Source organism: Amblyomma maculatum, chromosome 1, assembly GCF_055883805.1.
Source record: "Amblyomma maculatum isolate TAMU_Amacu chromosome 1, ASM5588380v1, whole genome shotgun sequence".
Lineage (NCBI taxonomy): Eukaryota > Metazoa > Arthropoda > Arachnida > Ixodida > Ixodidae > Amblyomma > Amblyomma maculatum.
The window spans coordinates 261,365,970-261,383,480 of NC_139344.1; the positions used below are offsets into that span (position 1 = coordinate 261,365,970).

Here is a 17,511-nt window from a genome sequence, read left to right on the forward strand (position 1 = left end):
GACAACAGCAGCAATCGCCAAGCCAAGCATAAGCTACATGTCATCAGAGTTTTTTCAACGTCAACTGCCAAATATACGACGCCAATGTACTGACGTTTCTATTGCTGTTAACCTTTTACTTTACACTGCCCATACTTCTTTTTACCCTTTTGACTTCCACTACGCCGAAGGGCCAAATACAGTTCAAAGCCTAGCCCAGCCAAGTACGAGCCAGCATTGCATGGCATTAGAAGATTCAAAATGGCAGCCTCTAGTGAAACCGGAGGCACTTTTCCTACAAACTCCGCCAAAAAAGCTCGCGTGTTTGACCTAAATGCCATTTTTGAGGAAGCCAGGAAAACGGCCATAAGTAGAAGTAAAGATGCGATACTCATACAAGATCCAAAGTCGTGCATCAGCGATCCGGAAAGTAACGTCGAAGACGAGGCACCCTGTGACAGCAATTCTACGTCCTCCGTAACTCAGAGTAATGAAGACGGCGAACGCCCGGTGGGGTCCCCAGACACATCTGCAGCTGTGGTAAACTCCAAAAAGAAAGCTCGCGTATTTGACCTAAACGCCATTTTCGAGGAAGCCAGGAAAACAGCTGTGAGTAGAAGCAAAGACGCGAGACTTGCGGAAGATTCAAAACCGTCCACCAGTGATTCTAAAAGTAACATCGAAGACGAGGCGTCTGGTGGCTGCAGTTCTGCGTCCGCAGTTACGCATAGGGAGGAAGCCAGCGATGAAGAGCTTGTGGGGCCGCCAATCACACTCTCAACAGAAGCAAACACCGTTACGGAAGGCAGCGATGAAGAACTTGTGGGGCCGCCAATCACGCTATCAGCTGAAGCCAACGAAGGAGCTAGCTCAGAGGAGGAGGACGAAGAGGAAGGTGAGCGCACCACAAAAGCATATCGAACGATTCCAGTGAAAGAGCAACTTACGCTGCGACATGGCACGAAGATTGTGTCGGCATTGGCTCTGGATCCCAATGGAGCGCGTCTCGTAACTGGAGGGTATGACTTTGATATTACGTTGTTCGATTTTGCTGGTATGGATTCATCCCTGCAGCCATTCCGCTCACTTCGGCCTTGTGAATGCCATCAGATAAGAAACCTCGAGTACAGCTGCACAGGCGATACTTTTCTGGTGGTATCCGGGAGCGCTCAAGCCAAAGTGCTGGATCGAGATGGCTTCGAAGTGATGGAATGCATAAAGGGTGACCAATATATTACAGACATGGCACGTACTAAAGGTCACGTGGCCATGCTCAATTACGGCTGCTGGCACCCGCGCAGCCGTGAAGACTTTCTCACTTGCGCCAATGACGGCACGCTTCGGCTGTGGAACGTGGACAAGCCCAACGGCCACAAAGCGTTGGTGAAAACCAAACAGCAGGGTGGTCTTAGGGCCATCCCATCAACGTGCCGCTTCAGCCGGGACGGCCAACTTCTTGTTGCTGGCTGCCAGGACGGATCACTGCAGTTTTGGGACCAGCGGCGCACACTGGTGCACCCCAGCAGCACTGTTCGTGAGGCACACAAGCGGGGAGCCGACGTAAGCTGCGTGGCGTTCGCTCATGACGGCCGCCAGTTGGCCACGCGATCATGTGATGACACGCTCAAGTTGTGGGACCTCCGCGCGTTGCGGGCTACTGCGTTGCACACGTTTAAAGAGCTCGACAACTTGTACCCGGCCACCGACTGCGGCTTTAGCCCAGACGACCGGGTCATGTACACGGCCACCTCGAATGCTAACGGTGAGGGCCAGTTAGTGTTCTTTGAGCGTGACACCACACATGAAGTGCTGCGACTCCAGCTGCCATCACCAGTGGCCCGTATCATGTGGCATGCACGCCTCAATCAACTCCTGGTGGGGTTGGCAAGCGGAGAGGTGCGCCTGCTGTACGACACAGCCCACAGTCACCATGGTGCACTGCTATGCGCATCGAAGGTGGCCCGGGCCAGGCCAACACCACAGGGCCTCACACAGGCACAAGTGCTCACACCGCATGCACTGCCGCTGTTTCGTGAGGAGCGACCACGCAGCTCACGTAAGCGTCTGGAAAAGGCACGCAAGGATCCTGTGCTGTCTCAGAGGCCTGATCTTCCAGTGACAGGCCCCGGCCAAGGAGGCCGAATTGCTTCAGCAGGCAACACGTTGTCTTCATATATTGTGCGCAACCTAGGTACCACTAAGCGTGTAGATGACAATGTGGACCCACGCGAGGCCATCCTCAAATATGCCAAGGAGGCAGCTGAGAACCCTTATTGGGTGACGCCTGCCTACGCTTCAACACAGCCCAAGCCGGTTTTCCAAGAAAGCGAAGAGCCAACGCCTGCTAAGAAGTCTAAGCAGTCATAGTGCCTTTTGGTTCCAAACTGTTAATGCACACAGTCTTGCAAGCCCTAGGCTGAACTGTTGCTTCAAGCATTTTTGTAGTCTTTCCTGTGCCACTTGTTTGAAAGGTGCCAGTTCATTCAGGCATATGGAAACATAGAACTTTGGAATGCTTGATCTCCTGTATGGCTACAGTGGATGCATTTCGCATATTGAAGTAGCAGGAGTGCATGCAGGTGATTACCGAGTGGTGTGCACATACTGGACATAATTCTTACTAGCAGCACCTACCAGTGCTACTATCTGTATGTGCCTATTCGTGTTGTAAATATGCCCATAAAGGTGGTGTCGGTATGTATAAATGGTGGCATTCTGTGATTAATACGTGTCCAAGCACTGAAGCAGGGTTGACCCATTCTGCGAAAAATCCTGCGTTGGGATTCTGGCCAAAAAGTTAGCATGTGTCTGGCAGGTGGTAGTTGGCAGGTGACATGGCCGGGCATTGATCGGTCAGCAGTTTCTGCGACATCACCTGTCTTAAAGTTACTTGTCTTTGCTTTTGTTTACATTTGTGGGATGTCAGCAGGGATGTATGTGTCACATGTTTCAACTTTATAAACTACATGATGAGTCTGATGAGTTCAGTTGTCAGAGGCTGGGATATGCCACGCCAAGCAGCACGAACAACAGCGGATGAGAAGGCAGGGATGTTATCTACATTAGCCAGCTGCCAAGATAAACTATGCCAAACTATTGCTTTTGCTCGTTAAATTAAGTGTTGGCATAGTAAAACTCTCCTTTATTTTTTCATTAATCTTAAGTTTTATCTTGCTTAGTCTCGACTTGCCACTTCTGTGATTAGAAAATTAGTAACATTAGGAATCTATTTTAAGTAGAGCTTGATAAGTGTATGGCAAAGATAGCTAGCGCCTTGCAGTCTTGATAGAAATACTCGGACTACTTTTTGTATAATTTATCGCTCTTGCAGACTTAGAGTGGTAAAGGAGCCAAAATTTTAATTTTCCTCAGAATGCTTTAAAGCCAGCTTACGGGCAATTCTTAAGTGGTAGGGGGGAGGGGTCAAAGGGGTGAGTGCACAATGCATATTTTGGACTTTGTTTGCAGAAGGAGTGCAGCCTTTTTTTAAAGTTGGTATATTTATTCATTTTTTTAATTCACAGAAACAAAGGGCTGAGTGCAGTTCTTTAATGTGATGGCATTGTGTCCAATTGGCATAAAAGCTGGAGATGGCATCCATAGCACCAAAATCACAAGCATGCCTTTGGCAGGTGGTGTTTGGCCAGTGACATGGATTACAGGATGGAGATGGCCACGCCACCTGCCAATTACTACCTGCCAGCATCATGCTGATGAGGAGGACCAGATAGACAAACAGTGGCTTTTCACGTAAGTAGAAGCTCCAGTGCTAGCACAATAAAAGGGGTGTCGTAAAGCCACATGCAAACAGCCTTCTTCCACAATCGAGTCAACCTAACTCAAAAGCATTGCAAGCCCCCATTACTAGGGAAACTCTGTGTAATTTAAAGTGCTATCACAAAACCACCTGCTAACAGCAACCTGTCATGGTAAGTTGAATCAGTAGATGCGAAACCATTAGAAACCCCACTATGTGGGGAAACGCAGTGGCCCTTGAAAAATGACATCCTAAATCCATCTGCCAACAGGCACCTGTCACAATCAATTTACACTATCCTAAACTACAGAGATGTGTGCAAGCAAAATCTGTATAATGCAAATCAACCTATGAGATGTCCCATTAGCATGACAGTTGGCTGTGGTGCCATATCCATAGCTTGAAGTTTGGATGACGTTGCCACAGTGTATGTCTGAAGGGATGTATAGTCATGAATGACGAAAATGTAACATTCTGTATTGTCATTCATGGTCGTGAGTTATATATACATTGTGCAGTGTAGCATTACTTAGCACTTTAAAAGTCACATACTGTAAGGTGCAGAGTATATACAAACATGCATAATCATGATTCATTGTGATTATGTTTTTGCATTCGTACATGTGTGTCTGCTAAATTGTAAAAATATTTATTACTTATGAAACCACTTAATTTTCTCCTTTTTGTTTACGCCTGCCTCTGTATGGAATCTAGTAGTGGGCAACAATTATTAAAGGAGCTTTTTGAAATGCTTTGGAATTTTAAATCTTTAAAGGTCGTTGGAGTCAACAGCATAGAAACCCCAATACATGCAGAAAATTGATGGAGAGCATAAAATTGCTCCTCGCAGCTAGTGCAATATGTAAAAAGTGTATGTTATGGTTCAAACAGCTAAGTGCAAGACATTTCGCCCCTTGCATTACAATTAAATTCACCACTACTACCCTGCATGGCAACATTGGGTGACTAGATAGATGATACCAAGACCTCTCGGTAGAAAAAGTCTGAAAAGAAAAATTGTATTGTATTTGAAAATTTGATGCTGGATTCTGTTATTTTTCCCAACACTTCTATCACTGAGTAGTGCATGTTTCTAGGCTTGCTGGCTCATTATTCAAGAAGCAAGAGCAGTAAACTGAAATCGGATTCAGAAATGAAGACAATGTGCACCAATTTTCAGCGGCGCTTTGAGAGGCACCAATTGTAATGTTTATTTTTCATGTTCTTTGTTCAAAGCCACCTGCACATGGCCTTGTCAATTTGTCACTCCAGGCAAGACCCACTTTCTCGCCAACGTTTGTAATCATGCACAAGTATTTCCATACTTTTTGAGTTTTTCGTAGGTGTTACAGGTGTCTTAACTTGAAAGTTTGTCACCACTTTTCAGTTGAGCATTTTAGAGAGTCTTCTTTTGTAACTGACAACTGTCCAATGTTCTTGCTTCTATCATCGTCACACAGTTATTTATCTGTTTGTGGGGGCAAGATTACCCAATAAACAGCTTGGATTCTACACCAGTGTTCTGTCTGCCATCTTCTTCCTTTGTCTGCATTGGTGTCTGCACTCAAGCAGAACCTGAATTTGAAAAATCAAGCTATCAGAAACAAGCAGATGGTAAATCAAACAGCCGACAGCAAATCGCCTGACTGCCAGAATAAATTAAAACATGCATTTCATTTTTGCACATGACCATGATGTCCATGATGCAGTTTCTACATATAGAATGTCTCTGCAGGTTTATGTTTCATTTTATCTTGGCATTTCAGCTAAACTTTGCCATCAGACAGGCAAGGCTCACGTGCGTAGGCTTGACAGTAGTCTGGAAAACGAGCACATTTGGTCCTGTGTGAAACTGAAATGCATGTTCTTAATTTGTTTTGGTAGCCATGTGATGATTTGTTTCCATTTTACCCATAGTGCTATTTTTGTTTGACATTAAGAAATGTGGAGGGGGGTGGGGGGTGGGGTAGAGATTGCTACACAGGTGAAAGTTAAATAAAAGCAATACACAGAAAATTTAATGCAGCATAATTTGAATGCAGTTAATTATACCAGCAAACAAAAGCATGAATATCATGTATACAACGTGGCAAAAGATTTGTTGGTTGGCCACCGTGGACACAACTTCTCGGGGCAACCTGTTCCATTCACTCATGGCTTTCAATAAAAATTATATTTTCAGTAAATCTATCCTGCACTTTTTAATTTGAAAGTGCGATCTCTTCAAGCTAACATCTAGGGTAGTTGAAACAAATACCTATTTGTCATAATCATTTTTGATTTTGGAAGAAGTATTAAGTAATAATTGAAGCCTAAGTATGTGGCTATTTCTGAAGCACCTCATCTTAACAAATTCTTCGCTGATGACAAAGGTATTCGTGTGGTACTTATTCAATGGACAGCTACATTTTGCACTTTTTCTGACCTTTCAATATAGTTTCATATTTAAGATACCAGTCTGATATGTACTCGGCTCCGATTTATCAGATGCAGAGAATCAGGTGGAATATGCATTTAATGTTTGTCAAACTGTACAGCATTAAATGTTTGTGCACATACTGTATTGCTGTCTACATTCTTGTTGATTTGCGCTGCCATTTTTTTTTAAATTTCTGCCATTCCTTGTGGCAAGACCTTAGGTTTTGTTGCCGGTGCTCATTTCATAGCGCCAGTGTGAGTTAATTGCTTTAATAGCCAAAGCAACAAAAGCAAAATATGTATACTGTTTTTCAGTTGCCTGCCCCGTAATTACAGGTGCTTGTATTGGGTATCATATAGGTGAGCTCTGCTTTTTTTTTTTTTTTTTTTATATGTAGGCAACAAGAAAAGTGAATGCATGTTTTTCTGGGGCCATAACTGCTGTATGCACACAGTACAGATTGATGGCTTATATAGGTAATGCTATTACCTTTGGTATGCCTGCCTCAAAAGTAAATGGAAACTATGCAATATGTTTTTCAAGATCTGTTGCTGCAGGTGTAAAGCCATTGTCAACGCTACAACCACTGTACACTATCACATACCATGCTTGTCACCACATCACGTGTCTCAGATGAATTGATTGTGCACAATGGGCATGCTTAGTGACAGCTGTCCACTTGTGTGTCTGCAGGGCTGCAGGTTTCCGCACAGGGATTTGGGTTAGTGGGAAATCGAATCAAATCTTTATTTTTTTCATGTATGTGTAAGTACATGAAAGGGCTGCGGAAAAAAGCTGCCATTTAGCATCTTGACTGGCCCGCTAACCCAGTCGTTTGAAAAGCTGCGGGTTAATAATGTGGAAGAATATTGCACAAAAACAGCACAGATTGCAGGAGTGACACACAAACCAATGTGATGAAAAAAAAGGAAAGTTTGCAGCAAGACAACAGATGCGAAATATGTATAGCCATATACCACGCATCATATATACATCATATATATTTATGTCACTAATTAAGTAGTTATTAAAAACTGAAGGCAACATATAACACAAGGCATGTGCGCAACCCATTCTGGCAATCGCAATGGATAATATGGAGTTTTCCGGTGCAGTAGTGCTATAGTACATGCTTCTGTACAGTCGAGGACAAAAGCTTGCAGGACGTAAGTTCATGAAAAAATATTTATTTCTGTGTGCATGGGCAAACATAGTGAATCAAATGTGCTCAATCACGAAGGGACACGGTTCGTTCAGAAAAACTATGCCACAGGAAAAACTAGCGAGGCAATGAAGAAATAAATGCTTTTCCACTAATCCGGATCCTGCAAACTTTTGTCCCTGACTGTACTTCAAATTTAAATTTCACTGTGAGACAGAATATATATAGGTGAAATATTTTGATGATACGAGATTTGCAGAAAAGGTTCCTACTATTAGTTCCATATGGTTTATTGTAGATGTGCCGGACATGCTTCTTTTGCAGAAAGTGAATGAGCTGTAGGTTTGAGAAAGAGGCTGTTCTCCAAACTAGATGAGAGTAACTAAGGTTCGAGCAGAAAATTATGTTATATAACATAATTTTTATATTTATATAGAAAGACGATAGCATCTAATTCTACCTACCATACCAGTTATTTATGCTAGTTTCTTTGCTATATAGAGGATATGTTTTTCCCAGGTCATATTAAATGAGAAAATCACACCAAGACACTTATAATTGTCAACTATCTCTATCTTATGTGCATTCATTATGATATCTTCGTGTGCTGTCAGTACTTTGTTTTTGGATCTGAATATCACTACCTTAGTTTTATTTCCATTTACTATATGCGTGGCATTTGATGATGACCGTCTTTCCAACACTTTGATAGTGTTATTACAGGTTGAAACGGAATCTGAGATGTCTGCTCCTGCAAATAGTATTGTTGTACGTGTCATCTGTGTATACTATAAACCTTGCTTTAGGGTCAATATTTACAATGTCATTAATGTATAATGTAGAAAATAAAGGTCCTAATATACTTCCCTGAGGTACCCCAGGGTGCAAAGCTTTCATGTTGGATTTTGTCATTATCTGCACTATTTGTCGCCTATGTGATAAAGTAAGACTTAGTTAACATTGATGCCTCTCAACGAATGCCACAAATTTCCAGTTTTCTTAATATGTTATAGTTTACCAAGTTGAAGGCCTTAAAAAGTCAGCAAATAACTGAAGCACAAATTTCCTTACAGCTCGTTTCAGGTGTCCACAGAAAAAGTGCAACAGATACTGCACCTTTTTTTCCTGTGAACCAATTACAGAAAATGTGACAGATACTATGTCTTTTCTCTCCTGTAAACCAACTACTGGTTTACAGGAAAGGAAAGGTGCAGTATTTGTCACACTTGTTCTGTGGACACCAGAACTACACAAGGGAAGGGTGGAAGGTGGGAGTGAAAGCAAAAAGAGAGAAAGAGGTACCCTAGTGGAAGGCTTCAGAATAATTTCGACCGTTTGGGGATCTTTATTGTGCACTGACACGGCACAGCACATGGACGCCTCCGTTTCGCCTCCATCGAAACACAGCCGCTGGCTGTCAGGTTTGAACCCAGGTACTCCGACACAGTAGTCGGGTGTCTTAACCACTGCGCTACCGTGGCAGGGCAGATAATTTGTGTTTTTGACATGAGGTGTGAAGGTGGAATTTTTATTCATTTCTCATCAATTGTAGTCGTTACAAGATCGTCGTTAGACATACGGGTCATTACAAGACATTTGTCATTATTAGCCATTATAACCTCTACAAATCTCTATTATACCCTCTATCAATCACTATTTCCTGCCGACCTTAGTCTCTAAGAACGTTGCTGCCGACGCACCATTAGCCTCAAAAGGCTTTCACCTTAAGACCATTAAAACCACCTAAACGGAGAGAGCAACACTCTGCTCACTTCACGTGGCTTCGTACTCACGGCCCACAGCGATTAGTGCGTACGATGGCCGACCGATGCCGGTGACGGTCTCCCCTGCAGATCTGAACCGCGCTTGGGCCCGTTCACCCGCCGAAAGACAAGAGGAAATCGCGGGAGGCGCACTCCTCCCGGACTTATTTACGACTGTCGAGAGGAGGGCCCCCGGCTAGCCAAGAGGAAAGAGGAAAGGCCGCAGTGGCGTCATTGTGGGAGACTAGGCACCCTGCTGGGATACAGTGGGTTGGCCGCGGTGTGCCCTCCTCTCACCATCCTCCCTAACAGCTAGCGCGTGCGTTACCTCGCGTGATAATTACGCACGGATGCTACAATGCGACAGATTATTCACGTGTATACCCACATTCAGTGCCTGCTCCTGCTCGCAGCCTTCTATGAGTGCGGATGGTGCATCTAGTCTGATACTCTGAAACCGAGGGCAGAGAGGCAACGGGGGTCAGGCGGTCCGAAAATGCCGAGATGCGGGCGTTACATTCGGTGCCAATTTGCGACAAAAGCGAGCCGGAGACACGGATTATCGTAAGAAGTGAGTTCTGCTTAACGCGCTCTGGGACGCATCGAGTTAAAATAAGCGGCGTCCGAGCTTGGCGGTGACGTCATCGCCTGGCAGGCAGTAAGAGAAAATTATAAAAATAAAAATTATAACATTAAAACATCGTCTGTCTCTCTCTCTCTCTCTGTTTGAAACGCTATCGCGCGTTATACTCTTAACGGCGGCGCGGAGCTTAAATACCCCCCTAATTTGTAAAAATGTTTCCTCACTCGCCTCACCTATCGCGAGGCCAGTGAACGGAGGGTTTGAGGCAGACTACAAAAATAATTATGGATGTTTAACTATTTTAAACATAGATAAAGAGTGAGAGCTCTGTTTGGTTTGGTTACGCTTGTTGTTAAGTTTCCATGTCAAAGTTCATGGCCCTTCTGGCTTCATGGTCAAATTGTCTCACCCGATGACTTTGACGCAACCTGGCGTAACACAGCTCTCGCTCTAAAACCCTTCCTCAATCCGTAAGTAAACGCATACTTTCACATAAAGAAGACGCCCAGTGGATGACGGGGAATTCATTTTTGCAGGACAGATCGCGTCTCCCCGACTGATCGGGCTAAAGAAATTTACATTAGGCAGGTATACGCAGGACCCTGCCAGTTTTATCGCTTCAAATTTGTCGCCCGAAGTACTACTATTTGTAGTTCCATATATGGCTCGGAAGTAGGTTAGAATAAATAGATCCCTTTACCTTGACACTGCTCTAAATGGGGCCCTGGGCTACAGCCTCCTTATTCACCCCTTAAAGGACTATAGACAGATCATTTTTGGATTCGTGTATTATCATTTATAATGATGCCTAGGACATAACTGTACACGGATCACCACTTCACATTCGCCTACGACTGCTAAATAATTTATAATAGAATTTCTTTTTTCACATGTTTCGGTTTCGGTTCCAAGAGCCGAGCGATGGCTATGACGTCAGAGTCAAGTCTAGTCTAGGTCATGCGAAGGATGAAAGTGCAGCAATATAATAATTTTTGTGTCATTTGATTCACTACAATGATAAAGCCAGCCTTCCTTAAGAACAGGAATCCTTACAAGTAAAGAATGAGCTATTGCTCTTTTTTTCATGCCGCGTATCAAGACACGATTGTGACGTCACAGCCATCTCTCGGATATCGAAACCGAAACTGGCGAGAAAAGAAAACTCAAATATAAGTTATTTAGGGGTCGTAAGCGAAAACTGCGCGCGGATCAATATACAGGAATGACTTACGCCTCATTAACAAGAAGAAAACTGCCACCAAAACTTAGTGTCTGTAGTCCTTTAAAAGGCCCATTCACACTTGCGAATCTCGTTGGCTGTGCAACGGCTGTCGCATGCGACCAGGGAGCCGCTCAGCTCGACCAGAGTCCTTCGAATCTGGCTCGACCGATGTTCACACTTGCAAAAGTGACCCCCGGATAGCTTTCCTGATTGGTCTTGTTCGGAGTAACAAGTGTCGATCTTTAATTATTGGCTGTTCACCAGCACCGGAAGCACCGCTGTACTGGAGACTCCATTGCAGATGTGGTCTCCACCCTCGAGGAAGCCAAACATTCTGGAGATATTGTCTTCCTGGTCCTCCTGGATGTCCAGTCTGCTTTCGACAACCTGCCTCACTCCATCATTGAGCAGGCACTGGACGTCCTCGGGTCAACTGGGAAACTAAGGCAATTTATCTCGGCCCTTCCTCTGTATATCACGCCATGCAAGTTCGAGTTGGACAAGCGTTCAGCTCCCCTCGCCCCCTTACATCTGGTGTTCCCCAGTGATCGGTCAACAGCCCATGGGTGGTGAACCTTATCCTGGCCGGCCTGCCAAACTCTGTTCGGCAGATCAGAAGTCACAAGGTCTCCTGCCCCATCTATGCAGACAACATTGCCCTTTGGATCCGGGCTCCAAAGAGGCAGATCATCTCAGCTAGGAGGGCCTTGCAACAGGCACTTGATGGCGTCCAGCACAATTCCCAGCATCTAAGGGATTTACCCTCTCGGCTACCAAGTTCGAGGCCCAGGTCTACCATACCAGAGGAGCAAGGAGCGCACCCGCCGACTTGCAGCTTTGTATGTCGGAGGAGCCACCCTGCCTTGGAAATGCCAGGTGAAATACCTAGCTCTCACAATTGATGGCCTGCTTACCTGGATCCCAGCAGATAAATTCTTCATGCCTCATCTGGACCGTGTCGGAAGAGCAGTCCAGCGCCTCCTCGCAAGAGGCAATGGTTGCTCGACCACTTGGGAAATCAGGCTCTTCGAGGCAGCGGCGACATCGGTTATCCTTTACGCCCTCCCCTTCGTCTCCCTCCGGTGTAATCGAGTCGACTCGATACGATTCAAAGGCGCTGGATTCGACGATTCCTCGCAGTTCCTCAGTAATCACAGATTCCTGTCATGCTTGCGAAAGCTGGTATCTAACCTCTGGACTTTCTCCTTGCTCAGAGGGGACTGACCCACATCGACCGTACCAGCCATGCTCCAGGCCGGGGCCGCACTCCTAGCACGGCTGCACAGCAATTACCATTCTCGAATGGGAAGGTGTCAGCAGTGTACAGGAAACCATTGGAGCAGCTCCAGGTTTTCCCGTGTTGCCCCCTCCGCCCAATCGACCATGTTGCCCTGGAAGACCTGCAGTGGAGCAGGTCTTCCTGGGTACGGATGGTAACTCCAAGCGTCACATCCGCGCTGCTGCCTTCCAGCAGACAACCGCAGCTCTCCTTGAGGAGTGCAGTGGATCTACCCTCCTCTTCACGGATGGTTCCGTTCGGCCTGCTACTGGGCAAGCGGCTGCAGCCATCACAGCATCTCAGCTGGGCCAGTCTAAGCCTTGTTGCCTGTCATTCCCAGCTAGTTCAACTGCTGCGGAGCTCGCCGGTCTCCGTCTAACCACACAGTTCATCGAATCCAGCGTCCCACTTGGACCTGCGAACGTTCTGAGCGATTCGAGATCTGCTCTGCAGTTGTTGACTAACCATCACGGCATCAACCTCCCAATGAACATCCTCCGAGTCCAACGCCTTGCCGTTCAGGACTCAGGGTATCAACTGGCCCTACATTGGGTTCCAGGACATACTGGAGTCCGGGGCAATGAGGAGACAGATGCCCTGGCCAAAGCGGCGTACGACAGCGGTGCCCCTGTTACCAAGGATGTCACACCTCTCGACTTCTCAAGACCCCTTTGAGGAAGACAGTGAGGTTTTTCCATACAGACTGCCGTACAGCCGCTGGAGCACATCTCCAACGACTCTTGGATAAACTTCCCTGAAGGGACAAATCCCCCTCTTGCGCCTGCGCATAGGCTGTACATGGACTCCTTCTCGCATGTACGCCTGCACCCGAGCTCTTACCCCAGCCTGCCCCTCTTTGCGGTAACACGTACCGATCACTGGAGCACTTGCCCCTAGTATGCCTAGCCTCTGCTAGCCGTTGACTGCAACTTCTGGCTGGCTACCGGAATATTGGACTCCCTGTTGATACGAAAGTGCAATTGCTTTTCCCGGCTCGGAACCAACTTTGGGCACACCGGCTCCTCCTGAATTTTCTGGATCAGTCCAGCCTCATTTGTACCCTGTAGGCCTGCGTGGGTCTATAGTGCCACGTGCGTCTGAAGGCGGCGCCAGCCAACTGGCCCCACCCCTTCCCCTCCCCGAAATCCCCTTCCCCCTGGTCGTCAAGAGTGATGCCACAAAGATGGCCAATATAAGATGCGACCAGTACCCCTTCCTTAAATGTCACCACCATCATCCACTGTTCACCGCAGCCGGATGTAAAACTAACTTCTGTTCACTTCAGTTGAGCCGCAGATTGGTTACCGGTGCGACCAGCAGTCGCAAAGCTGGAAAATTGAGCAATGTTCGAACGGCCTGCGACTGTCGCTTTTCGACCACCACCCAAGTGAAAAATCGACCGTGGCCCTTAGTTGGCCCAATGGCAGCATGCAACATGACCGACAGAGGCCCCAGCAAGGTTGAGTCGAGGTCGTTTTTGGTTATTGCCTTAAACAGGTCGACATAGTAGGGCCCACGTTGGCCATATGTAGGCCCGACGTCGACAAGCGACATGGCCATCCTAGTATGGCTGGATCAAGATCAGAGCCCAACCTTTCATTTCATTTCATTTCGTTTATTTCACGTACTGAAAGCGCATGAGGGGGCGAGAGAAAAAAGCTGCCTTGTCGACAGCCTGACAAGCTCGCGCCCTCTAATACATAAGGGCAAGGGCAGACAGTAAAAGCGTTCCGTGAAACAAAATAAAAAATAAAAACACAGATGTGAAAAACACAGCTACAAATAGAAATAATACAGATTAACAGCAATTACATGCAAATTTTACACTGCGAAGAAGCAGCTACATCCTGTACTGAAGTGTTGCAAAGATTTGTATTTATATACAGAGCATATAGAATACAAATCTACATATAGCAGGAAGAAAACACGACAATTCAAATCAACTATACAACACGTTAATATTTCTAATATAATCATGCATTGTTACATTTGAAGCAAGGCTGTTTAACAATCTGGGAATAATGTTTGACAGCATTTGCATTCCGTAGTTTGTCCTTGATGAAGGCACTTCCCATTCTTCTTTGTGTAGACAATGTCCGTTCTAGCAACGCAAAATGCCTGAATAATTTCAAACGGCAGTCCGTAACATTGCCAACAAAACACGTGCGTTCTCTGCGAAAAAAAAATGGTAACCTCAGAATACACTGAAAAGCTGAAACAAATCAGCAACTTTCTCATACGACAGATTGCAAGGAGCAATGTCTGGCAGTGAACATAACACAGGCGATTCCGTGGCGACAAGAGACATCATATTCGAATCATGCGAGATGTACTGCACCAATAGAAACACTACGAAGCAAGACACCACCCACACACTTATCAATAACTTTCAACAAGCTTATATATCCTCAGCGTGAGGTGCTCATTTCAAGCCAGTGACCCTCACAAGTTGAGAGAAGTTACTTATATTATTTTTAAGCTGGCGACGGCAAAAATAGAAAATAAAAAAGGGCATGCATGCCGATGTTGCTTTTTATTTTAAAAATCATTCTGCCGCATCTGTGTGAACATTACGGAAATTCATTCACTAAAAAAACATATCTTACTTGGCCAACTTCGTGGGCAGCCAACCACAGCCCTACTTCGGGCCATGTTTAGCTGCCAACTATTGAGTGCAATAAATATTGTTACAAAAAAACCCCTATCATTTGCCGATATGTGTCTGGCTCCAAGTATTTGGCCAACCTCATGGGCCGCTGTCACGAAATCGGCGCCCATTTTCATCAAGCCGGCACGGCGTCGCGTGGAAAGCATGTAGAGAAAAGCCCCCTTCCCCGCGCGGGAGAGCGCGTAGCTTTGTACGCGTTGCCGTGACCCTCTTCCCCATTGCCCGGGGAGGACGGTGGTTCATCGGCTTGGAATATGCCAGGCCTTTCGAGAAGGTTCTATGGGACCTGGCCAATGACGACGCGCGGCTCGACGGGAGGAGAAGAGGGAGCTATAACCAGCGAAGCTATGTGTGTGTGCGCGCTAGCTTTGGCGCGTGTTAACAAACAGACGCGGCGCGCCCTATTTAAAGCGACCGCGCCGCTTGTTGAGTCAGTCACAGGGTTGCCAGATTTGGCTACTTTACGCCAAATTGGCTACTTTCTGAGCCGCCTGGCGACAAAAAATTTAGGTTGGCTACTTGGCTACTTTCTGGCTACTTTTGAAAAATTTTCGCCTATTCCAACGAGCCCGTTTGCGCGCTGTTCAGGATGCTCGTTTTTATGGACAGACAGATAGCAAATCTATCAACGGTAGCGCTGCAATACAACCAACTGTGCATGATGACGACTGTCTCCACCCTGTTTCAAAGGGGATGCTCTTAACATCCATCCACCAAAATCCCTTGATAATTTGAAAGTAGCGACACTCTCCTCCGCGCCGCGCTTTCCTCCTCAATTCTCCTCGCGCGGCTAAGATGGTGCGGCGGCTGTGAGCTCTGCGCACGACACGCTTTTTCTCCCTGGCGCCCGCCGGCCGGCCACAGCAATCAGTGAAGCGCGCGCTTTTTGGGCCAGGTCTGCGCTCCAGGATCTAGTACTGCCTCTGACTTTGTACTTTTTTTTTTTTGAGCGTGAACTCCATCACCGCTGTAAAACTTTGCAAAACGAGAAAACGACCCAAGCTGGTGCTTTAAACTTTAAGATCAGAGAAAGCCAAAGCGGCCGTTTAGTCTATTTCGCTACTTTCAAGCTAGCTTGGCTAAGCATAGTATATGTCACGTGATAAACCTTGAGTTTGGATCATTGGTTAATTATACACTTATTTTGACCAAATACCGGCCAAATTAAATATTTAGTAAATCGCACTTGAAACCCAAATTTGCGCTGCAGCATCGAGTCATATCCCGTTGGGAAGCTTAGGTCAAGTGTAAGGGCACTGTGGTAGTTAGCGATCCTCATTAATCTGCGTTAATTAGTTAATTTTGTATAAAACTAAACTTCGAGCTAGACGATCAAGTCATATACCGTTGAAAAGCTTATGATGAATCCAAATGCTCTCAATTAGCGATCCATATTTGCATTAGTGAGCTATATGCAATCAAAACCACAATTGGAATTATAGCATCGAGTCATATACCTTTCGAAAGCTTAGGTTGAATGCAAATGAGTTGTGCTAGTTATCAAACCGAATTAATTAGTGCTAATTATTTAACTGCACTTAAAGCGGAACTTCGCATTATAGATGGCCAACTAAGGGGCAAGTGTAAACGTATTATGCTAGCTAGCCAAACTTAGATAAACATCACAACAACCGAGCTAACACACTAGCTAGGCTTACCACGAACTGCTTCGAAATGTTTTTCTTTGCCCGTGCATATTTGCGCGCAGTAGGTCTTATTTAGCGTGCACCCGCTGACAATAAATTTGTCATGAGTGCATCTTCCGTCCATAGGTTTGTCTTATCAGTGTGAAAGTGGCTTTTGCACTCTAGTTTGTTCACTGAATAAAACAGTTGCGCACTTTCAATGCGATCAATGAGCGGGGACAACCATTCATTGACCGCAATTCGCCGAACATTATTAGGCACTGGTGTCAAGGAACTTACGAATATACTCCGTATACCCATGAAAGAATGATTTCTATATCTCTAGGCAAGGCAAACGCCTCTCGATAATGTAATATTATACTTGAAAAACCGAAGGTTCCCGTCCAACGTCTAGTAGTCATGATCAAAAAGAAGTGTGTGTGATCATGTGAACACCCCCTGCACATTGGCCGTATCCTTGATAAACCCAAACCATGGTTGAGAAGGTCAACTCAACTATTTACGACAGGCCTGAACATCGTACCTGAGTGGTTGCAGTTTCGTTTCGTCGTATTCTCCTTTTGTAGCCATTGTTTGAGACGTCCAACTCCACTAACATTTTATACTTACCTTTTCGTGGACATAATTTTGTGCATTTTATACTGTTTCTAATCATCACAGAGAAGTTTTTAATAACACTTGTGTTTATCTGGTCAGTTTAGTTTTATGTCTGTTTATATAATATCGCCGTGTTACGCAGCCAGCTTTTTTTTTTTTTCAGAAAACTTTTCTACGTGATTTGGTTGCTATAAGACGCAACTGGCATTTGTTTCTTCACGAGCGTTGCAATAAAACAACTATTAAACGAATTTTTTTGGTTGTCTTTTTGCAGTGAGCGCTCTATTTACTGCCGCATGCATGGCCCCATGGCTCCTTTTTGGCTACTTTTTATTGCTCTTCCTCTGGTTGGCTACTTTCTGGCTACTTTTCCCATTTTTGTGGCTACTTTTCGTTTTTTGGACCTGGCAACCCTGGTCAGTCAGTCAGTTCGTCC

General features: G+C 45.5%; 1 protein-coding gene across 1 annotated transcript; it reads left to right on the top strand.

Annotated features, from left to right (window-relative positions):
• Nucleotides 1-25: 25 nt before the first annotated feature.
• On the top strand, nucleotides 26-2,704 carry LOC146206378 (WD repeat-containing protein 70). Its single transcript, XM_084591045.1, has one exon. It carries the CDS (start codon nucleotides 241-243, stop codon nucleotides 2,344-2,346), a length of 2,106 nt encoding a protein of 701 aa, XP_084447171.1. The 5' UTR covers nucleotides 26-240; the 3' UTR covers nucleotides 2,347-2,704.
• Nucleotides 2,705-17,511: the final 14,807 nt, after the last annotated feature.

Excerpts from the sequence above, each read along its gene's own strand:
- LOC146206378 (XM_084591045.1), top strand. The coding sequence starts at position 241 with ATGGCAGCCTCTAGTGAAACCGGAGGCACTTTTCCTACAAACTCCGCC.